Genomic DNA, 24,274 nt, shown 5'->3' with positions numbered 1-24,274 from the left:
GAGTAAAGCACTATGGAATGGTATATAAGTCTTGAGTGCTATTGCTATTGCTAAATTGTTGAATATATTAATTTGATACACTGCTTCTTGTGATATTTTTAATACCTGTGCAGAACATTATGTATGGGTACTGTCCAGAAGTGTTGGCCTACATCTGCTGTAATTCCATATCCTGATTAAATAACTGTGTTAATTAAAGTCATGGATCTAATGGTTCTAAAATGTTAAAGAGTATCATGTTAGTGAAATTTCTGGGAGAACATTTATGTATGGGATATTAAGAATGGATACCACATCTTAGTTACAAAATCTCAGATAACTTCTAGATGGCAAGAAATACAATTTTTCTCTCTTTCTTTGTTGCCATCTAATGATTGTCTGGCCTACTATTAAGCATATTTTGAATTTTTGAGTTGTATCTACTTTCAAATTTCACTGGTTTAAAGACATCATTTATATAATTCACATAATCTGTAACAGAATGTATATTTACAAAATCATAATCATCTGCCTATCCCAGGTCCTTGGGAAGGACTCAATAGGTGGATAAAAATGCCAATTCCTATCTGAATATCTGGCTGACTGTGCAAAGAACTGTAATAGTTAAACTTATATGCTGCTTTCCATTAAACGACTGGGTGACTCACAACAATCAAAACAAAGAAATCATAATAAAATTAACAAAACATAAATAAAAGATGTCACCCATGATGAAGCAAGGGGTTACACTCTATCTTGCAAAAGGTCTGGTTGATAGAATAATGATAGAATGTTTAGGGTTAATAGCTGAAAGAAACATTGTGTTAAGTTCAAAGATGGATTTGGAGTTGTAGGCCTGCAGGGAGACTCTTATGTCTAAATAATTATTTTATTGGTATAAATAATTAGGAATCAATAGATAATTAGGAAAAGATTCCCTGAAACCTGAAGTTTTGTCAGCTCTAATCCTGTTCCAAGTTGCTAGCCACCTTAGAAACACCTCTTATCATTTCTAATCCTGCCTCTTTCAGTGGTCCATAGATCTAGTTTCTGCTTTCTAATTCCACTGGCATATCTAGCATTTCATTCATGGCAACCAATTTGGGTACTAACTTAATCAGAGGAAGAGTAAATGGGCAGGAAAAGCTCTCAGCATGATCTTGGAATGATAAGGTGCAAATGAAAAGGAAATCATTTTATCAAAGGGAAGTTTGCATGTAGCTAGAATTAAGTTCTTGCAAGGAAGTCTCACTTGGGTAAATTTACATATCAGTAATAAGATTTTTGAGCAAAAGGCACTCCTGCCTGATAAACCCACACAGAAGATTTTTTTAAGGTGTAAGAAATCCTACTACTCTGAATAAAGAAGTAAAACCTGTTACAGTGTATATATTAAACATAGATGAAAAGAAATTGTTAACTCTATTTTCTTTTATTCCAGAACTCCTTTGTTCCTCTTTCATTGTCCAATTTCCTAAAAAAAATTATTTCTTACATATTGATAAGGAAGGCCCACTGCAATCATATATGAACCTTGATTTCTAAAACCAATGTTGATAATTTGTGATTTGTAATTTTATACTAAAATCTTGTATTTGCACTGCAAATGAAATGTCTTGAAATGATACAATTTGTATAAAGTCTGTCAATTGCTTTCTAAGGATGAGCTAAAAGCATGGAGGACTTTTTTTACACCAGGAAGGCAATCAACATAACTTAGATTTTCTTGATTGAATTATTCTCCCTTAAAAACAGGAAGTTTTTAAGTTTAAGCATAGATTTGAGTGTTTATGTATTCAACTTCAGTTTATCGTATCATAGTCACAGAGGTTTTAGTAATCCATTTTGATTGGATTGTATAATGAGATTTAGTCAAGACCATCTTTGCAGGGTTTTTTTGAAGGTTCAGTTGCTATAAATGCTAATAGAAGTGTTCTCAGATATGAGATTACCTGAAATAAATGAAAAACACATTTAAATGAATAATTCTTTATTATGCCAGCCATGTTGACTACTGCTCAGTTTCTTAATACAAGCCCATTATAAAATATATCATCTTTCTCTATATAAATTTCTTCATCATTCATTTTCCATCACGTCCAAATATGAAAAAAGTAAGGTTCTGCATTTAGGCAAGAAAAACCAAATACACAGGTATAGTATAGGTGGTACTTTGCTTAATAATAGCAACTGTGAGAGGGATCTTGGAGTCCTAGTGGACAATCACTTAAATATGAGCCAGCAGTGTGCTGCAGCTGCCAAAAAAGCCAATACAGTGCTAGGCTGCATTAACAGAGGGATAGAATCAAGATCACATGAAGTGTTAATACTACTTTACAATGCCTTGGTAAAGCCACACTTGGAATATTGCATCCAGTTTTGGTCACCACGATGTAAAAAACATGTTGAGACTCTAGAAAGAGTACAAAGAAGAGCAACAAATATGATTAGGGGACTGGAGGCTAAAAGATATAAGGAACGGTTGCTGGAATTGGGTATGTCTAATTTAATGAAAAGAAGAATTAGGAGTGACATGATAGTGTTCCAATATCTCAGGGGCTGCCACAAAGAAGAGGGAGTCAAGCTATTCTCCAAAACACCTGAAGGCAAGACAAGAAGCAATGGATGGAAACTAACCAAAGAGAGAAGCAGCCTAGAACTAAGGAGAAATTTCCTGACAGTTAGAACAATTAATCAGTGGAACAACCTACCTCCAGAAGCTGTGAATGCTCCAACACTGTAAGATTTTAAGAAGAGGCTGGACAGCCATTTGTCTGAAATGGTATAGGGTTTCCTGCCTGAGCAGGGGGTTGGACTAGATGACCTCCAAAGTCCCTTCCAACTTTATTATTGTTGTTGTTGTTGTTGTTGTTGATCATCGCACAGTCAGCCAGATGTTCAGACTGGATTTCGCATTTTTGTCTACCTATCGAGTCCTTACCAAGGACCTGGGATAGGCAGATGTGGATGTTTGATGGTATTACAGATATCGTCGCAGGATGGAAGCAGTTCCTATTAAGGCCGCCTTTTGCAATTGACTAACGGCGAATTTGTCAATGCCAATGGTGTTCAAGTGGTGCTCCAGTTGTTTTGGGATTGCACCCAATGCGCCTATTACTACTGGTACTACCCTTGCTTGCCTTTGCCACAGTTCTTTCTCATCTATTCTGTCTCCAGGCACTAGCCAGACTTTTTTGTCTTTCTTATCAACAATTGTTAAGTCTGGGGTGTTATGTTGCAGGTGCTTGTCTATTTCTGTGATTTTTCTTTAGTAATGATGCTCATTGCTTAGTAGCAAAAGTTGCTTTTGCTACATACTGCTTTTGCTATATACTACTATTGTTGATCATGTCACTTTATTACCTTTAACAAGTGAATAAAATATAGCTACATTGGTCACGTTGAGTCCTTACATTCTAGATCAGTGGTTCTCAACCTTTCTAATACCGTCACCCCATAATACAGTTCCCCATGTTGTGGTGACCCCCAAGTGGGTGTGGCCACCAATAAGAGGGAGTAGGACAGCTAGAGAAAAGGGAAAAAAATGGTGGACAGCGTGGTTTGGCAACCCCCATGAAATGGTCGTTCGACCCCAAATGGGGTCCCGACCCACAGGTTGAGAACCACTGTTCTAGATATATGTGATGAATTATCTATTTACATGATTATAAATCCTTATTAGTTAGTGTTACACTAATTGTTTAGCTTCTTTAAATAAATATTTTTTTCTATCTATTTTCTATTTTCTATCTATCTATTTCTTCACAGATTTCAGAATATTCATCAGATGATGAAAATTTTGAAGGAAGCAATGTAGAAACAGATGCTACTAATTTAGAGTTTCCTAAAAAGTTCCAGTTCTGTCTTGGACTGGGGTTTGAAACAGATGCAGGAAGGTCAGCAACTGACTGGCTAAAATCTGCCCAGACCCTTCTAGAAACTCCTAAGAAAAAAATAGAAAAAAGTTTAAAGACTCCAGAAGATTCTGCAAAAAAAGGAAAATTGCTAAGGTATGCACCAGTTGTTTAAAGTAACAACAAAATTAATTTTTGGAGTTATATTTTTGAAATTTTAAAAAGATTTCAGTTTCAGCCTTTTCAGTTTTTATCATGTTTTATTGCTAATTTCATGCTTTTCAGAAAGTGATAAAAACTCCTGCTGAGTTTGTCTGTTTGCAAACTTAGATTAGCTGAAATGGTGATCATGATTTCCAATGCTCTCTGCCAATCTACCCCAAGCAAAGTAAGTGGAGAAGCTGTCAGGAAGTTGGAAATTGCTCCCATTCAGATTGGTGGAGTTTTTGTTGTTGTTGTTGTTGTTTTTTTTTTTTTTTGCCTGCCCATAGTCATTCTTTTTCTCTGTTTAGTTAAGGAAATATCTCTGAAAGGATGATCCAATGGGTCATGGCTCATCTAAATCTATATAAAATTTGTTGTGCATGTGAAATACCTATGCATTAAATTTCCAGTGTTTCCATACCAGACAGTTTAAAGCATACAATTTCTGCTATGGAATCAGAATTATATAACATTGTGTGAAAGGATTAAATGACCAAACTATGAAACCAAAGTAGTACATAAAAGAGGATTCATGGGGACCCTTCATTCTTAACTTTTCAGTGTTTAGTATATAAGCCTTTTAATCATAAGTCTCTGACTTTCTTCTTCATCTTTAGGAGTTGTGATCTGTTCCTTTGTCAGTGCCTAGGCATTTCTTTAATGCTACAGTTGGGTTCCTCCACCTCTTATTAGCAATAATATAGTCAATTTGATTTCTATATACACCATCTGGTGATGTTTAAGTATGGAGGCCTCATTTTGGTTGTTTGAAGACAATGTGAGCTATGAAGAAATGGTTGCAGTGGCAGAAATTGATAAGTCAATCTCTTGCTTATTTCAGTTGCTTAAGCCATTCAATCCAGCTAAATTTTCCTTTTTAATGTTTCCAACTTTGGCATTCCAATCTCCAGTCATGAGCAGCACATCTTGTATGTCGATTTCAAATTGAATTTAATCATAGAAGTCAGCAATCTCCTCTTCTTTTGCATTGGTGGTTGGAGCATAAACTTGAAAGATTGTCTTAATAAAAATATGTATTACAGCACAAAAATACTCTAGAACAGTGGTGGCGAACCTATGGCACACTTGCCAGAGGCGGCACTTGGAGCCCTCTCTGTGGGCACACACACCGTTGCCCTAGCCCCGCCTCCTCCCATGGCCTCCTCCTCACCAGCAGCCCCCCCGGAGGAGAGTCGCCCATGGGTGCGGCCCACGGGAAGCAGCGCAGCCAAGGATAGGGCAGCGGGGACAGGACTCCGCCCTTGCGCCCCATCGTGCGCAGATGATGCTGCGGGGCACGGGTGGAGGGTGTGGCCGCCATAGTGCTGCTGGGCTGCCTGGGTGATCTGTGGCGGGCCGTGGAGGTAGTGGCTAACCGAGTGGGCAGGGCGGAGCAGGGCCGGGGTGGGGTGTTGGTTTTGGGGCACTCAGTCTCTAAAAGATTTGCCATCACTTCTCTAGAACTTATACTACAAGGTATTCACTTAAATATAACAATCGAGCAAAAGCCTTTACTGTGGCTTCAATACATATTTTTCTTCACAGAAGTAATTCAAAATAGGGTCATAGCTGAAAATTTCTTGTTCTTAGCTTGGAGAGTTTTGAATATTATTTGCAAATAAGTAAGTCTCAGAATTGCTTTTAATAAAATTGTTCTGAAGGCCGTTCTCTTTACAAATACAAAACTTTTTCAGCCATGGACAATTTTCAGACTACAGAAAGTGCACACTTGACCTAGCTTATGAAATGAATCATGAGGTCAAGTATGCACAAGGAGTATTTTGGGACACATTCCTTTTCAGTGGTCACTTGTCTTCTAGTAATATGCTGTAGGGCAATGGTCAAAAGTACACTTGCCTTGACTGAAATTACACTCTTTAGGTGGAAAGTTTATTCTGACCCAAAGAGTATTCTGGTATCATTTTAAAATTGTTCTGTTTTTTATTCCAGGAATTAAAAAAACTATATATTGAAACTGCCTATATTAAATGTAGAATATACATACACTCTGTATGAATCTGTTCACATACTATTCTTATGATATTCTTCTGATGCTAAGAGCTCTAGAAATTGTGTGTTACATTTATTTAATAATGCCTTGGGAAAAAAATCAGTGAATTTTGAGAATTTGAAAAGTAATTTCTTCTATCTCTAGGGAAGGGCTAGCAGAAAGATTGAATACGCTTCAAAATAGAAAGAGATCTGCAGTAAACTTTTGGAGGCATCAGTGTACCTCTCACTATGAAACACTTTCAGGTAAGAACTATAATAAAAATATTTTTACTATGATTTGGAATAAAGTATAATTTTAAAACAAGGTTTTATGATTATATTGATATGATATCGTAACTTTATGTCTTCAAGGTTTGATTGTCATAATATACTTACCACCCAGAGCGCCTCTATGTGGGAAATGGGCATTTAAGAAGTTTGATATATAAATATTGTGTGTTGATTCTTGAAGGAAGAAACATGAAGATCTTATATCTATTTACATCAGTGGTATCTTTTCAACATATGTTTGGTGGCTTTTAAATGTTAATTGTAAACATTGCTGATTATTCTAAGTCTCTTAGAATATACAGTAGTGCAAAAACAAATTAAATGGCAACTGTGTAAACTTGACTACATCCAATATAGCTGTTTTGGTGCTATAGAGTCATGGGCATTTGCTGTAATGTCTTGCCCAAAATGTGTTGTCCATTGGTGTAATGGATTCATGTCTAACCTAGATCAATTACAATCCACCTTTTCCAAAGTTGCCTTGATACCCTGGGTTGAACTTTCCATCTTTGTGTTCCAGTGTAACTTTATGGCCAACAAACTGGATCTATTAGGTAAATGTACCCAAACCATCTCAGCCACCATTTTTTGTTCTATCAGTTATTATTGGCTGGTTGCAATATTGTTGACATATGGTTTTTTTCTCACTATGATCTATCAGTGTACTGCCAAAGACTCCTACATAGAAGGTTTCCAGTTTTCAATCTCTGGCTACAGAAGCATTCATGATTTAACTGTCAATTTCAGTGAATGCTAGAAGTAAATGAATAAAGTAATTTTTTAGAGTTCCAGAGAATGGCAGATTTCCAGTGTTCATTTTGTGATCTCATTTTGTGACCTCTGATCACCTCATAGTTTTTTTGTGGTTGTTGAAAAAAAATGATGTTTTGTTTCTTTCTGTGTAAGGCACATACAAACACATTTGTTAATTAGAAGCCTTTATAAAAGCCCAAGAGATCTGTTTAAAAGAAGCTAGAAAATAGGTATCAATATCTTTACCTTAAGTCATAGATTTCCAAACAGGATTATATGCCTGTAGTTTTTTCTCACATTTGCCTATCTTATTTGAGGAAAGTAAAGTGCTATTTAAGTTAAAGTAAACATTTTTCAAGTTTAAGCTTTTATGATTAGTCTTAAAGAAAAGCACTTACTTAAGTTTGTACAATGTGTGTACATTCCCCTTTTTTCTCTATGGATTGAGTCACTAGTTTTATGTTTAAAAAGCTTCTCCTGCCAGATGTCTTCTGGCTTAGTTGGTACACCTGTGCACAAGTATGTGTAACCTCCTCCAACAGAAAATAAGAACAATGGAAGAATGTTGTTATATAATTGATAATAAGCTTTGCAGACTTAACAGGATTATATTTTTGGAAAGAAACCATTCTAAATGTTCAGCATAGAAAAGTTTTCCTAAAGAATAATTTCTAGGCCTTTGAAAATGTATAGGGCAGATAATTTAAGAAGTGCCCACTTTTTTTTGCTGCTGGACCTTTCTTGGGACTTACCAAAATATTAGCCTTTTGGTCATCTGGCTTTCCCGGAGGTTCCTTCACACTCCCAGGGAAAGAAGTGTGCATAGAAGAACAGAAAGAACAAGATAGACAATGACATTATGGGATTTTAAATCACATACTTTCACAAGTGTAATATTCATTGTTTCAGCTTGATGCATATTTTTTATCTGTTTTTCTGGAATGGAATAATATTAAACCTAAGAAAAAAATTTAAAGGAAAAGAAAACAGAAGTGAGGGAAGAAATCCATAGAGAAGTAAGAGGGATGAAAATAATGAGTGAACAAGCAAAGAAATCAGAAAAAATGGAGAAAAACAAAACCACTAGATCAGTGATGGCGAACCTTTTAGAGACCGAGTGCCCAAACTGCAACCCAAGACCCACTTATTTATCGCCGGGTGCCAGGTGGGTATGGCCCACTGTATGGGCATGGCTGTGTTGGTCATGGCAGAATGGGTGGATGTGGCCAAGGTGGGTGTGGTCACCTCGATGTTGCTCGTGGGCAGGGACTCCTGTGGGGGCCAGACAGAGTTGGGGGAGATCGAGGGGGTCTCTGGTGGGTGGGACAGTGGGCAGGAGGCTCGTCCTGCAGGGTGAGGGGAGGCAGGGCGGGGCGGGGGTACTATTGTTGCTGGGCAAAGCGATGCAGGGGCCAGGGCAGCTGCTGCCTGATACCATTGGCCCCTGCACACAGAGGCCAGCGAGCGCATGGGGGCCAACTGTGTCCATCAGCAGCCACTGCCTGCCGGTCCCTTGACCGGCACACTCTAGGGGCTCCGTGGCCCACTGCCAGCGGTTCAGAGAAGCCGCCTCTGAGCTCAACAGCCGGCTAACAGCTGAGGGGGCGATGCAGTGGGTTATGCCTGGGAAAAGGAGAGCATGTGAGGCCAGGAGGGACGTCACGGGGGGGAGGGAAACCAGCCGTGCTGGGGTGCATCCAGCCATGTGGGACCTCGGCGAGTTAGCGGGTGGCTGCTTGAAGAGGGATGGTTGCCATCTCTGGGGCATAGCGCGCATGCCCACAGAGAGGGCTCTGAGTGCCGCCTCTGGCATGCGTGCCATAGGTTCGCCACCATTGCACTAGATAAAGATTATATGAAGTCCTCACTGGAATGGATAGTGGTTTTGAGTGGAATCACTGTCAATGATATGGGAATGTCCTATCTTTTAATTTTAAAAATCCATTTCTTTGACTATAAGAAGACCTTCAGTTATGTCAGTCATTCAAGTTATAATGCCTTTAGAAAATGGGAATTCCAGAATATCTCATTATCCCCATACATAATTATACAGAAATACATTGCCACCGTTTGTATAGAACGTAAAACAGACTGAATGCAGATTGACAAAGAAGGGAGGCAAACAGTATATGCTCTGCAGTACTTATTTGTCTATCCTATATGTTGATTTATATTGAGGATGGCTGGAATGGAAGAAGATAAGCATGGTTTAAGACTGAGGAAGAAGAATCGCTAATCTTTGGTATTCTAAAGAAACTACTCTGATAGTTGAAAATGCAAATCATCTGCAAATTCTAGTAATGAAAATCAAAGAGCATAGTGAAAAAATGGAGCTGAGTTTAAAGATTAAGATTAAATATAAACAGCCCAAACTAATAACAACAAATACAAGACCTAATCTTGGCAATGACAGTAAAGACATTGAAGTGATGGATGCCGTCTGCTTTTTAGGATTGAATATTTATAGTAAAGTAACGAACAGTCAGGTAAAATGCCGCAGAATAGCAATCAAAATTTTGGAAAAGATATTCCAAAACTCAAAATTGTGAAGGCTCCCATTTTCTTTGTGATATTGTATAGAAGAAAAATTTGGACTTTGAAGAAAGGATATTGATGCTTTTAAGCTTTAGTTTTAGAGAAGATTCCCAAGAATACTATGAATAACCAAGATACAAACAAATGGATCTGTCCACCCATCCATCCAGAGTTTTCATTTAAGGCACAAATAATCAGGTTCAAATATTCGTATTTTGAATACATTATGTGAAGTCTCAGCTGCTTTTAAAAGTCCATATTGCTGGGAAATGTGGAAGGAAAGAGAGGAAGAGGATGACTAGTAGCATATAGTCCATGGATTCAGATACTATGAGGATAGCCTCTGTATTGGAGGCTATCCAAAGGGATAGGTTGGGGAAGATAATTCTAGATAAATTCTAGTGGCTCTAAGAGTTGGCCCTGAATGGGGCATATAATAAAATATATTATTACTTAATAGTTCATTTAGAGTAATAATTGCATATTTCCCCCCAAAATGTGTTGCCATTTAAAAATAATTCCGTCAATGTCTTGAGAGAGGAAACAAGGTTTAAATTTTCTGCCCATTTTATATTTATATTGTATTGTCTGCCTTCCATGTTGCAAAAGAGAATTTGTTATTTTTTGTAACAAATTTATATTTATATTATGTTGTTTTATGTTTTAATGGTGTTGTGTTTCATTATCATATTATCATATTATAAACTGCTCAGATTGTGATGATCTTTAAAGTTTTTAAATTAGTAAAATATTTTGCTTTACTTTCCAAGTTTAACCTTAATAAGATTAAATATTTGGCAAAATCAGGTGTAATCCATTTTCTAGGATAATCCCTAATTTAGGAATAGTACTCCTGGATCAGATCAAGGCCCATCTAAGTCCAGCATTTTGTTTTTCACAGTCTCATTAAATGTCTCCAAATTACTTGGAAAGAAGAAATGGTATCACTGCCCCATGTGGAAACAAATTCTTCCAAGTTTGTTATGCACTGCCTATAGAAGTATTTTTGTTTTGTCTAAGTCTTTTTTTTTTTACTTTCTGTATGTCATAAATGATTCTTTACACCTTAGTCATGTCTCTTTTCAACAATCTTTTTGTCCAACCTAGACTTTCTAACTCTCTAACTTTTTTTATAGGATTTTGAATCTCAACCCACTTTGATTCCTGTGCTTTTCCAAGTTCTTTAATAACTTTTTTTTACTATGCATTAGAAAAGTATGCAGTATTCCAGATGCCAATATACAATAGATTTTGCATTTTCTTTTTATCCCTTTTTCTCTGGGAGCATTATGAGTCATCGTTTTATCCATATTAGTTATTGTTTCTTTTACTTCTGTAAGGTGAAAAAGCAGAGTTGCCACTGCTCTGACCTTCATGTTAAACTTAATTAGCATGCATTTGAGTAAATAATATCTATATATATCGATTGTGGGCAGTGAGCTTTCCATTCCATTGAACATGGACAGTATATAAGGACATGACATTTTTTTGCCAAGATCTAAATCTGCTCTGAAGAAGCCAACAGCACAATTAATAAAACATCAAGTCATGTTCATACTGCAATGTCTGGAAGTAATTTGATGAATTTCAGGTCTCTTCATAAAATTAGTTGTTACACTATAATTCCCATTTTGCTTGAATGATAGAATTTATCATAATGAAATTACTTCAAATGGTAAGTGACATTGCAATTATTTATACTCTGTCATTTTTAGAGATATAACTCTGAGATTAAGTAACACGAGAAATAAAAGTTATGCATTTGTTATATTGGGGAACAACATCCAATTGTTTAAAAGCAAATTGTATATTTTTGATTGGATTTTTTAATAATTACTAGATAATTTGCTCTATTAAAAACTTAAACAGTGAATAAATACCCACATATAAGTACAGTTTGTGAGAATTCAGGTATGTAATCTGGCTAAAAGAATATCCATAATATTATCTGTAGGATAATCCTGGTTATTTACACAATAATCAAGCATTCAGAGGAAATGAATTCTGATGCTTCCCTTTTATGAATTTGGAGCAACTGAAGATCAAAGAGTTTGAGCATCTTGCAGAAGAGAAGCAGCCATATTCATCTAGTTTATGTTACAGATATATAATGATCCACTCTGAACCCAATATGGGTTCTGAATGTCATTTTCAGAGTGAAAGATGCTTGCCAAGATTAGAAGCCAAAAATTTGTCATCACTCAGATCGTTAGATTGAATAATCACAGCATGAGGAACTAGAGGATAAGCAGTTCAAAATCCTCAGTTGCTCTCTAGAACAGAGCTTTTCAACCTTTTCACCCATTGGATCACTTTTAGGATATGGCAATATCCGAGTACCACCAGTTGATTAGCAAGGTGTCAAAAACCTGATGACCCCCTCCAAAAATGAAAAAAGTGGTAAAGTACAGGTTGTCCTCGACTTACAACAGTTCGCTTAGTGACTCTTAGAAGTTACAATGGCACTGAAAAAAGTGCCCCCCAAGACACAACTGAGCAAGACACCTGCCTGGCCACCCGGCGGCACTCTTCCTCCTGTCTGAGGTTTTCATTATTTTGAGCATTTCTGTTGAGGATTGGCAGAGGGGGTGGGGTGGGGGAGTGTTTGGTTTTTATTCCCTCCGTCTGATGGGTGGTTGCAGGTTTTGGTCAATTCACATGACCCTGGGACACTGACCGTCACGAATATGAATCATTTGCCAAGCATCTGAATATAAATCATAAGACCCTGGAGATGCTACAACATTCCAGCTGATTGGTGTTTCTTCAGGGCTCAGCAGAAGCACCAGGATCAGCGCCAAGCTCCAGCTGGAGCCTGGCGCTTCCACTGACAGCCCCGAAGAAGCGCCGATCAGTTGGAAAGCGGCACTGATCTTGGCACTTCCGCTGAGCCCTGACAGCCCTGCAGCTCCAGCCATCTCTCGCTCAGGCTTGTGCATTGCTGCCACCAGTTCAGCTCATTCCCCTCCCCTGCTACTTTTCTAGGATGGTCACCTACCACCTGCCAATGTACCACAGGTGGTACCCGTACCACTGGTTGAAAAGCTCTGCTCTTGAACATTTAGTTGCTAGAACAGAGAAATATTTGATACCTTATATCAATTGAATCTTCCTCCCTCCCTCCGTCCCTCTCACATTGACTCTCACCTCAAAATTTAACAGAATCCAGGTCTACTCATTCAGCAGTGTAAGAGAACTAGCACTGAACTATTCAAATGGGGCCAAAACAATATAAAATATAGCATATAGGTGAGAGGAGAAAAATCCAGCCATTTCTTTTCATCAGATAAGGGTCTAGTACTCTTCAACATCTTCATCAATGATTTGGATGAGGGGACAGATGGGGAACTCATCAAATTTGCAGACGACACCAAGCTGGCAAGAATAGCCAACACTCCAGAAGATAGGCTTAAGATACAGAAGGATCTGGACAGACTTGAACATAGGGCGCTATCTAACAAAATGAAATTTTGATGAAAAAAGTAAGGTTCTACATTTAGGCAAGAAAAACCAAATGTGCAGGTTTAGTATATGTGGTACCTTGCTCAATAACAGCAACTGTGAGAGGGATCTTGGAGTCCTAGTGGACAATCACTTAAATATGAGCCAGCAATGTACTGCAGCTGCCAAAAAAAAAGCCAACAGAGGGATAGAATCAAGATCATATGAAGTGCTAATACCACTCTACAATGCTTTGGTAAGGCCACACTTGAAATACTGTATCCAGTTTTGGTCAGCACAATGTAAAAAAGATGTTAAGACTCTAGAAAGAGTACAGAGAAAAGCAACAAAGATGATTAGGGGACTGGAGGCTAAAAGATACAAGGAACGGTTGCTGGAGTTGGGTATGTCTAGTTTAATGAAAAGAAGAACTAGGAGTGACATGATAGCAGTGTTCCAATATCTCAGGAGTTGCCGCATAGAAAAGGGAATCAAGCTATTCTCCAAAGCACCTGAAGGCAGGACAAGAAGCAAGATGAAAACTAATCAAAGAGAGAAGCAACCTAGAACTAAGAAGAAACTTCCTGACAGTTAGAACAATTAATCAGTGAAACAACCTGCCTCCAGAGGCTGTGAATGTTCCAACACTGGAAGTTTTTAAGAGACTAGATTAGATGACCTCCAAGGTCCCTTCCAACTTTATTATTATTATAGATAGAACAACGCCTTGTACTTGAGCATAAATATCACTTTTTGCTAGAAATGCAGCAGTTCCTGATAAAACACCCTCTTAGTTAAGTTCTCTAGTTCCCAATTATGGACGGTCATCTGCCTTTTTCAGTCATTTCTGTTATGAATGCACATAGTTCTTTGATTGCAAGAGCTTTGGCTCATAATTATTTAAAAAAAAATACCAAGATGTCATTAGCTGGCCATCTTTTTTGGCTGCTTTTGATATCACAACAATTTCTCATTAGACCATATATCAACTTCTCAGAGTATATAAATAATTTAGAAGTCCAGAATGTTATTGTTGCAGTTATTTGGCAATAGCACGTCCTTCCTCAGAGAAGCAAAGACAGATGCATTTCCTTTCCTGCATTGGAAAGGAAAATTAAATGCTATCACCATATGGATGATGTAAAACTAATAGTAAACATAGTATAATGAGGGAGAAGATACAGTTAAGAGATCTATTTTGGATTCTTCTATAATAGGAGATTGGTGAAATATGTATGAGAGTTTTTAAGCCAGATAGGATAAAATACAACAAACTATTTTGAATGGGTCAGATTCATACCACTTTGCTAGTGGAAATGATAATTTTAGCTAGTATTTTTTAATTTGCGCCTTGCAAATTAGCTTGTATATGTTTCTTTGCTTCAATCTTTAATCTGTTTGATATGGCTGGCACCATAGTACTAATATAGGCTCTTTGATGTGTTGATTGTAAAGTACTGATTGGATGTTGTGCTGATTATAGTCATTTCTCTGTTTTTAATGCTGCTTTTTATTGATGTTTTGTATATTTGTAAGATTTTTTAATTTGTCGCCTAGGTGTTTTAATTGCTGTGAGCCACTAAGAATCATTGACATGAGATAAGCAGCTATCCAATAATAGGAATAAATCGTAAATATAGCTAAATTGGCTTATTGACTGTACCTTGTCTGCATTCACCTGCTTAGTACAATGTTTTCACCAGTCTTATCATCTAGATTTTGAGGGTAAGACCTAAAAAATGGGACTATATATAGGAGAGAATGTTAGAATAACTAAATGCAGTCTGAACTTGACATATATTCAAAATCAAGCAACTGATGAGAGTGGCCTTTAATTTAGAATGGTCTGCATTTGTATGTATATGTATACACATGCCCAAGCAAACTTTTCCTGAAAGCTCCAAGTCAATCAAGGTCTGATCTTAAATGTAAGCTATCTCTGAGAAAGTAGAAACTAGACTTGCAACTGCCAATAAAACTAAGTTTGAGTTATAATTAATGTATGAATTTCTAAAAAAAAAAGTTTCTAGATGCTAAAAATTTCTTGTTCCCAGTTTTCTATAATCTATTTTACATAACTAATTAATTGTACCATTCAGTGCTATTCAACCACAGAAGGGGTAGAGGACGGGATTGGACACAATTCTAGAAATGGAGGAAACTTACTTCAAATCTAGTCATGCAAAGTACCGTTTATCTTTTACTAGTCATTTGAAAGACTGCAGATTCTTGTTTCTCGGAGTGTGTACAAACCGCAAAATTAGTGTTATTTTCAACTCAAAACAAAAACAGGAAATTAGGCTGAACTGAAACCCAAACCAGGAATCTTATGGGATATATAAGGGAAGGCTGAATGTGTAGGCTAACTTACCAGTCTCCCCAGAGCCATTCTTTCTCTACCCACTCCCTTAAAAAAATGCCTTCAAATCAGGTTTTTTTACTCTTGATAACAAGTTTTTGCAGTTTCCTTGGCAGCATTTTTAGAAGGGACTTGCCATTATCTCAGTCCTGGGGCTGAGACAGACTAGTTGGTTTCAAGACTAGAACTCAGAGTCTCCCAGTTCTAGTCTGATGTCTTAACGATTGCACCAAAATGCTAATCTCCACATAGTTGCTGCCAGTGACCCTATCTTTTTCTTGAATCAATTCTGCCTGGAACACATGTTTCATATCTATGCCTAGTTCAAGTATGTGTGCTGTCAAAGGCTGTTGTTTGCACATAATATTTTGCTTATTTCTTTTTAATATAAGTTTAGACATATTTTCAAATGGTTTTTCTCTAGTGCTAGAAACAATTTAAGGGCTCAAATAAACATACTGTGTTTCCCCGAAAGTAAAACCTATCCCCAAAATAAGCCCTAGCTTGATTTTTGGGGGTGGGCCTTTTCAGAAGGCCTCTGCAGCCAAGAACTGAGGTATGGATTCAATTCATAGCTCGGTTCTCAGCTGCAGAGGCCTTCTGGAAAGGCCTCTGATCTGACTGCAAAATGCAGGCTGGAGCTCCATTCTCGGCTGCAAAATGAAGCTGCTCCTTTGGCTGCAGAAGAAATGGGCTGGCTGGGTGAGACTGTCAATGCCGGAGGTGAGTGGAAAAGACACCCCGAAAATAAGACCCAGTGCCTCTTTTGGAGGCAAAAAAATAAAATAAGACCGGGTCTTATATTCGGGGAAATATGGTATATGTATCCATGAAATGAGCAGTATGTCAGGTATTTATATTCATTTTTCAAGTTGGTCCTTAATATTTCACTTACTTACCTTCTTTAAACTAATCAAGGAGAGAAGCAACCTAGAAATTTCCTAAAGTTAGAATAATTAATCAGTGGAACAGCTTGTCTCCAGAAGTTGTGAATGCTCCAACACTGGAAGTTTGTAAAAAGAGATTGTACAACAATTCATCTGAAATGGTATAGGGTTTCCTTCCTGAGCAGGGGGTTGGACTAGAAGACCTCCAATGTCCCTTCTAACTCTGTTGTTCTATTTAAACTGAACTCAGTTGTGGAGCTAATTGGAATTCTACCACTAATGAAATCAGTAATGAAAATAAAGCTTTATATACATGTGTATTTCATTTATGCCTTGCTTTTCATCCAAGAGCTCAAAGGTGACATAAGTGTTCTCAATTTCCTCATTTCTAAGGTAGATAGGTGGTGTGGTGTGGTGTAGTTGTGTGTAGTGTGGTGATGGTAGTGGTGCTGTGTGTGTGTGTGTGTGTGTGTGTGTGTGTGTGTGTGAGAGAGAGAGAGAGAGAGAGAGAGAGAGAGAGAGAGAGAGAGAGAGAGAGAGACTTTGTCTATATACATCCAGAAGGAATAAGACTTATAAAAGAAAAGCAATTCAGGAAAGGCAGGAATTACTGTTTCTGTTTTGATCTCTTCTACTACCGGTATGTCAGGCTTGGCTTCAAACACATTATGCCTGGTGAGCTTTTAGCAGAAAAGTTGCTCTGGCCATTTAGAATTTTTTGCAATACAAGTAAGATACAACAATCAGATTAGAAATGAATAACATTAGGTGGATTTTTAAGGTTTAGATAGAACTTTCTTCTATTCTGTAGTGATATATTTCTAGCTTTTACAACAAACTTCTCCTTCTGCATTTGACATGTAACTTTTTTTTCTAGGCAAGTATTTGAAAAGAATTGCCTTCCAGTGAAGAACTTTGCCTTTTGAGTTCCATGTAGAACCTAACTGATAGGGCAGCTGCAGTTTCAGGAACAGGCTTTCTTTGATGTGCTTTAAGCCCCTTCTTGGCTGTACTTTTTAGTTACTTAGAAATCCTGGGTACACCATATTCAAACATCACAGATGATCTTTCCTGATGCTTTAATATTTCAAAGTGTCAAATGTGTGTTTTGTTTTTCCTTTGCTGTACAACTTTTTAAAATAAATATCTTCTTTATGTTTCGTACACAAATATTAAAATACAATCTAACATAAAGAGGGAAGGGAGGGGAATAACAGGATATAGCTTTTAAATAAAAGCAAGCACATAATTTTTGCTGTCCGCAGAAGCTATAGTCTGTTCTTCATATGATCAAGCAATTCACTATTGTTAAAAATGATTTTGCTATCATTCTTCAATAGTTCATAAGATATACACGATGGATAAAATTATAGTGGCGTGCTAGATTTTCCCTACTTTGGGATTTTATTGCAAAATTTATGCAGTATTTTATTAGAAAATTTTCTTTCTACTAAGATGACTAAGGATAACTTATGTTCTTAGATGCTAACTTTTTTCATAAGTGAGATTATGAGGCCTGCCAATTTACTTGGTCTTTTGAGAAGTGTTGTTTTGATAGAAATACAGGAAATTGCCTCATAACTGCAAAAATTACTAGCCTATGAGAGTCTTTAGGACTTGTTTTTCATGCCAGTTTGTAACAAGCCAAATAATTGGAAATGTTTGTATAGCATTGTCTTAAATATAATTCCATTTTCTAATGACATATTATTTAATGTTTAAGTTTCTTAAGAAGCACTTAAGAATAAACTGTTCTATAACAGATATAAATTTCTGTTTTATTGAAGACCTGTGCAATTAAAAAAGTCCATACAAGCTCTTTTCTGATTTCTTATTTGTAGCTATAAGAAGTTTTAGAAAAATTTCTTTTCATGTGTTTTCATCAATTCTTTATTGTATTTTATTGCTTCTAGCTGGCAAACCTGGTGTATTAATTGTGAAGATCTTAGAAATGCACGAAGAATGCACTCTTTGCATAGCTATCTGTCATCAACTGGGACAAATTTGTACTGATGGTTCTATCATAAAAGAAATTGTTGAAATTCAGCCAAGACTTAAAGTTCTTTTTGCAAAAGAAACAACAGCTCATTTGAAGGCAATACCACAGGATGTCATATATATTCATCCTCCTTGGTAAGTATGTAAAACATTTTCAACCAATCATACCATAGCTAATTTGGTTTAGTGGTTAAGGCACCAGACTAGAAAGCAAGAGATTGGGAGTTCAAGGTCCATCTTGGTCATGAAAGTCAGCTGGGTGACCTTGGGCCAGTCACACACTCTCAGCCCAGTTCACCTCACAGGGTTGTTGTTGTGAGGAAAATAGGAGGAGGAATATGTGTTGGATATGTTCGCCATGTTGAGTTATTTGTAAATGAATGAATGAATGAATGAATGAATAAATAAATAAATAAATAAATAAAGTGGGATATAAAATAAATAAAAATACCTAAGTGCTCCTTTAGCAGAGTAGCCAGTAGCTCTCTTTAGAGGAGACCCAAATTTAACTTAGATTTTATTTTTCTTTATTCTAGTAATAATGTAGTTACATTTGTGATCTATTTCTTATGTTCCTGCATTTTGCTAAATGCTAAGATACAGTAATGATTCAACCATTAACAAATTTAATTTTCATTTGAGAAAACATAATTTAAAGAGAATCTAACAGGAAAATAGCTTCACTATTGTACTGTTTTTGCTGATAATCATGCAGAATTGATGCTATATGCTAAAGACATTTATTCTTCATCTCATTTCACTCTGATATGAGATGAACAGTACTTTGTTTTCCCCAATAAAAGAGAGGTGGAAGTTCCAAACAAAAGAAACCGAAGAAATTCTGTTACCATTGTTTTTATAGAGGCCTTTGATATCATCTTTGCATTTTGAAAAGTTATAGATATTTAAGCAGACAGTATGGATAAAAAAATAAACATCTAAATCCTCACCATCAAAAAGAAAGTAAGTCCTTTTTACATTCCTGCTTTGAAGATTTTGTAGAAACAGAAAAAGTAAAAAGTTCTGATAAGGAAAAAACACTGAACCACCCTACAATAAAATTTAACAAAATTCAGAGTCAGTTACGGCAGAAGCACTGCTGGAAAACAGATATTATTGGACAATCTGTAGATGATTTACCCCTTCAAAGAACTGGAGATAATGAACTATTTTATATGGGGGGGAAAATGGAACAGCTTGCTTAGCTTCTGCCTAGTGTCATCATTCAAAATAACATTTGACATCCAAAAGTCTTATTTTAAAGCAGTTGCTTTTCATCTACTTGAATTGGGAGCAATAAGCAAATTAGTCTTTTATCAAATTCTTTCATATTTATTGTAGTACATGCTTGATAATCAAATCTGTAGAAATTTGGGGATTTAGAATTTTTTTGTATTTTTTTTGCTACTTAAAACAAAGCCAATTCCTAGCTTTTTTTACTTTTAACAATAATATTGGTTTAAATGTTCATGTGACTTTGTTAACCTTTATGTATAGTATATGATTTGTGCTTCACACCCCTTTCAATATGGATTCAAATGTCCATAGTGCTAGCATCTTTCAACTTTCCTCATCCTCCTAAATCTACTTCTACTACTTCTTGTTACAGGAAACTATAGTTCTGATATAGATAGAAATAAAACTGTCCCAATAGAACAGGCATGTCAAACTGCTGGCCCACGGGCCGGATGCATCATACTGAAACTGCTCCCACCCCATTGCCGGCAACGGGGAAAAAGTTGCGATATGTCGCGCGATGTCACATGATGTCGCGAGTTTGACATGCCTGCAATAGAAAGAATATTTGTAGCTCAGGTTTGAACTGTGGAGTCCTAGATATTCTCTGAGCTTAGTTGCAGATATTTCATTACCTGACTAGTTGCTAGTAAAGGTGGGATTTGCTCCCTGTTTATATACAATAACTTGTCCTGCTCATGGTGTTCTTTTGTTTCTTTTGAAGGGTGTATGTAGGGAGCAATAAAGGAGAATATTTGTAGCTCAGGATTGAAATGGGGAGTCCTTGGTGTTCTCTGAATTTGGTTGCTTTGTTGCAGGCTTTTCATTAACCAAACTAGGTAACGTCATCAGTAGTGTAGATATGTGATTTTTCTCTACATGTCTGACGATGGCTGATTTGTCTAAATGCCAAGCCTCCAGGAATTATCTAGCATTTTTGGATTTTTCTTGATCTAGGATGCTCACAGTTTCCAAGTTGAAACTCTGTTGAATCTATCTATGAGACTAAGGAGTTTTCATCATGTCTTGTGACAGTTAGTTAATGTTCATGGATGTGCTCTGCTAGTCTTCTGCCTGTCTATTCTACATAGTAATTGTTCGTCTTTACACTGTATGTTATAGATGACACCTGGTTTTTTTTTTTTTTTTTTTTGCTAGATATCAAAAAACCAGGTTTTTTGGTTTTCTTAAAATGTTTTGGAAGACTTTAGTTGATTTTGTGCTACAGTGATTCTCTGTGTTATAATAGTCTGTTGGTTGTTTCTGATATGTTTTTGAAGTATGGTACTGTTAACTTTTTCATAGCTTGTGTTGGTTGTACTGTAGTGGTTGAATGGCTAGGCCCTTTTTCATAAAGTTGCATCCATGTCCATTTCATTGGAAGATGCATCTGTTTCTTTTTTCTGAATTGCTGCTATACATTTGTACTTGTATGAATAATGTTCTTACACACCTTTTCTTGTGGGAAGTCAGATTGTTAATGGTAATGGTGCATTTGATTAGTAGGGGTTGTTTTTGATACATTTCCTGAGACGATTCACGGCAGTTTACAACAAAAATTAAAATATTAATGATGCAGCATAAAAATAAAGATCTAAAACAAAAACTTCTATTACAGTAATATTGAAATATCTATGCTACAGTTAATTAAGCTACAACTAACTATGAGTTGTCACCATTGTAACAATTTCATAGCAGTAATACAATTCAATCTCCCGAATTCACCGCAAAAACATCAATGAGCCAACATCAATTACTACAGAATATTTTCATTTTTAAATATTGTTTGGTACATTTTCATAGTGTGGAAAAGTCTGATGTTCCCAGGAAGCCAGTCCATATTATCAAACCCAATAAATAGAAACATTGTCTTTTAACTCCAGTCCCCCCTCCTCTAATATCATGGATTACAGAAATGTTTACGCTCAATACTATCTTCTATAATTCTAATATTGCACTTGTGTGCATGAAGAAGGTGGAAGAAGATACAGAAAAGATCCAGTGATAAAGATCCAGACAATAAATCCAGTGATAAAGATCCAGACAATAAATCTGAATATTGTTGTTAATTGGACAGCAATTTGGTATCCTGGCTGGGTGACCTGCCTGCCTGCATTCCTATTTATATACTATCTATCAGATTTACCCTGAAGAGAATATAAAAAGAACAAACCTGAAACAAAGGTTCCCATGCAATTTAAGGACATGAAGGTCCTTAGTGCTCTCTGAGCTTGGTTGTTTTCTTGTAGACATTTCATTATCCAAACTAAATAACATTATCAGTGCTAGTAAGAAATGGGGTTTGCTCTCAATTTATATACTAATGGCTTGCCGTCAGTGTTGTTGGGAGTGGTCTCTAATCATTATTATATATGTAAAAAAAACAGTCAACAGATGAGGCCAAATGCTATCCTAATCTTCAAATACTCTGTTAACCATCTGTTATTGTATTTGACACATAGAAAGTCCACAAATAGCTTCCAAACTCTTATAAAGTTGCCTAATCCATTGTCTCTACTCAAAGCAGTTAGTTTTGCATCTCTGCTAATTCAGTCTATTTCAAAATCTACTCTTCAACTGTCGGCATCTCCTTTTCTTTTCAATGCTTAGCATATATAATTCTTGCATCGGTCACCATTTAAAGAAATAGCGTCCCAAACTTTTTCCATTGGTTTATCCATAATACATAAAAGAAAAGTTTCAGGTTTCATTAATATTTGTGTAACTATTTTCTGTATTATCATTATATTTATCCAGTGTGGTTTAACATACTTACAAGACCATATGATAACTTATACCTGGATTTTGATTACATTTCCAATATTTGTTGGAAATCCCTCTGTACATTTTTGCTAGCCTGTCTGGGGTTAAATACCAATGATACATCATTTTATAAAATTTTTCTTTCAAGCTGTAATTCAAAATAAATTTTAAACCATTGATCCATATATTTTCCCATTTATCTAGCATTGTCTTACAAAGTTTTTCGCTGATTTTACCATACAATCTTTGACATATTCTTCTTCCAGATTCATTGTTTATTTCTTGATTGTTGGCCTGATGTTAATTTTGGTATTAATCTATGCTCATCTGAGTGTTGATTGATGTTGGGGAGGTATTTTGATCTTTTGGTTCATTTTTGGTTTGTTGATAGTCTCTTTTATATAATATATAGATATTGTTTATATCTATGTGCGTATTGATGGCTATTTTGTCAAAGTGCCAGGCTTTCAGGAATTCCCTAGAATTAATTCATCTTAAATGTATAAGAGGTATATTTTAAAAAAGTATAACTTCCATTTAATTAACTCACTGTTAAATATTTTATACACACATATACACAGGAACATACTGACGCACTCATACACACCTGCACCCATATACGTTTATATATCCAGGTATGTCAAAGGGCTCCTTTGTACAATTATATTAATTTTTCATATGAACTAATTTACACTATTTTTCTCTTTTCCTATAAAATATATATTTAATTTGACAAGAAAACCTTGAATTGGAACTGGAATTGAACTGAAAATCCAGTTCAATATAAAAAAGTTTTTTGAATGACAAATTTCAGTTTGAATAAAAGAGGAAGTTCCAAGAGTATTACAGTGACAGAAATGGCTGGAGGATTGTTGTTTATTGATATCAACTAAGAGAAACCTTATTGAAATCAGTAAAATGTATAGTGTGGAATTAACTCCAGGACAGATATAGAACTTTTAAAAGTATATTTTAAGACATATGCGTTTAATCTCATTATAAAGTCCACATTTAATAATGTAGTAGTAGAGCTAAAATCTAGCCCTATTAAAATATAAAATAATAAACACTTTGAAATAATTTGAGTAAGGGTAAATATATAAATAATTATTGGCTTTTAATTTTCCACAGCTATGAATAATTACCTTCTACCTGAAATAAAAGTCAAGTTTCCTGTTCATAATGAATGTAACAATAATGAAATGAAAACAGTATTAGAGACAAATGGATTTAGATAGATGCTAACTTCAGGGAAAATAACATGACATTTTTATTAAAGGCAATAAAATTTGGAACAAACTAGAAGAATCCCTCAGAGACTAGTTTGGGGCATTTGTTTTAAATTATCATTAAATTTGGGGAGGAAATAAGGAATTAGCTGATTGCATTTGCTACCATAGTATGCTAATGTTTTTAATTCAGCTTAAATCTATGTTAAATGTAATGTTCTCCTAAACTGAAATAGCAGATATTAATGAAATTGTATACAGTAGTAAAAATATGTCATATATTTGTGACCTACAAATATGAAGTTAATTGGGAGCCAGTTGCTGATTGAGAGTTGCCCCAAGCTTGATATAGGTTGGATGACTATATAAATTTTAATAAATAAGATAGATTTAAGATTCTTGAATTAGATAAGCAGTTGTGAATAGGCCAAAATAGTTAACTTTATCTCCCTAACCTGGAATACTCATTTTCTTTATTGGGCACGTGTAGCACAGCGCACCTCATCAGCTATCATAAAATTTTATCATTCAAAACGACCTTACTATATCCCGGCAGCTTGTAAGGTTTTTCAAGCTAAGGCAGTCCCTCAGCTCCTTTACGGCTCGCAAATATGTTCATTTGCAAACCTTAATGCTATTGAAATTATTCAAAATAAGTTTATTAGAGCCATACTGATGGTACCTAAAAGCTTCAAAAATGCCATCCTACGGGTAGAAATAGGTATAGTTTCATTGGAAGCTAAAGGATGGTTC

The 24,274-nt window shown here is 36.0% G+C and overlaps 1 protein-coding gene and 1 long non-coding RNA gene across 8 annotated transcripts in view; one reads left to right on the top strand and one right to left on the bottom strand.

Annotated features, from left to right (window-relative positions):
- The window catches only part of SPIDR (scaffold protein involved in DNA repair), a 211,336-nt gene that overhangs the window by 65,026 nt on the left and 122,036 nt on the right, over positions 1-24,274 (top strand). For all 7 annotated transcript variants that reach the window (XR_005555538.1, XR_005555537.1, XM_039333584.1 and 4 more), the window contains 3 exons: positions 3,748-3,989; positions 6,193-6,293; positions 18,209-18,428. Coding sequence is in view for 5 of the 7 variants with exons in the window: in XM_039333584.1 (XP_039189518.1) it covers positions 3,748-3,989; positions 6,193-6,293; positions 18,209-18,428 (563 nt within the window). In the remaining 2 variants the exon portion in view is untranslated. The remainder of the gene's footprint in view (positions 1-3,747; positions 3,990-6,192; positions 6,294-18,208; positions 18,429-24,274) is intronic.
- Positions 1-24,274, bottom strand: part of LOC120303790 — a 50,357-nt gene that overhangs the window by 25,387 nt on the left and 696 nt on the right. The window contains exon 2 of the long non-coding RNA XR_005555539.1: positions 14,713-14,781. This is a non-coding gene — a long non-coding RNA (uncharacterized LOC120303790). The remainder of the gene's footprint in view (positions 1-14,712; positions 14,782-24,274) is intronic.

This window comes from Crotalus tigris, unplaced genomic scaffold, assembly GCF_016545835.1.
Source record: "Crotalus tigris isolate CLP2741 ecotype Arizona unplaced genomic scaffold, ASM1654583v1 scf7180000024506.7606697, whole genome shotgun sequence".
NCBI lineage: Eukaryota > Metazoa > Chordata > Lepidosauria > Squamata > Viperidae > Crotalus > Crotalus tigris.
This window is presented reverse-complemented; position numbering and strand designations above follow the sequence as displayed.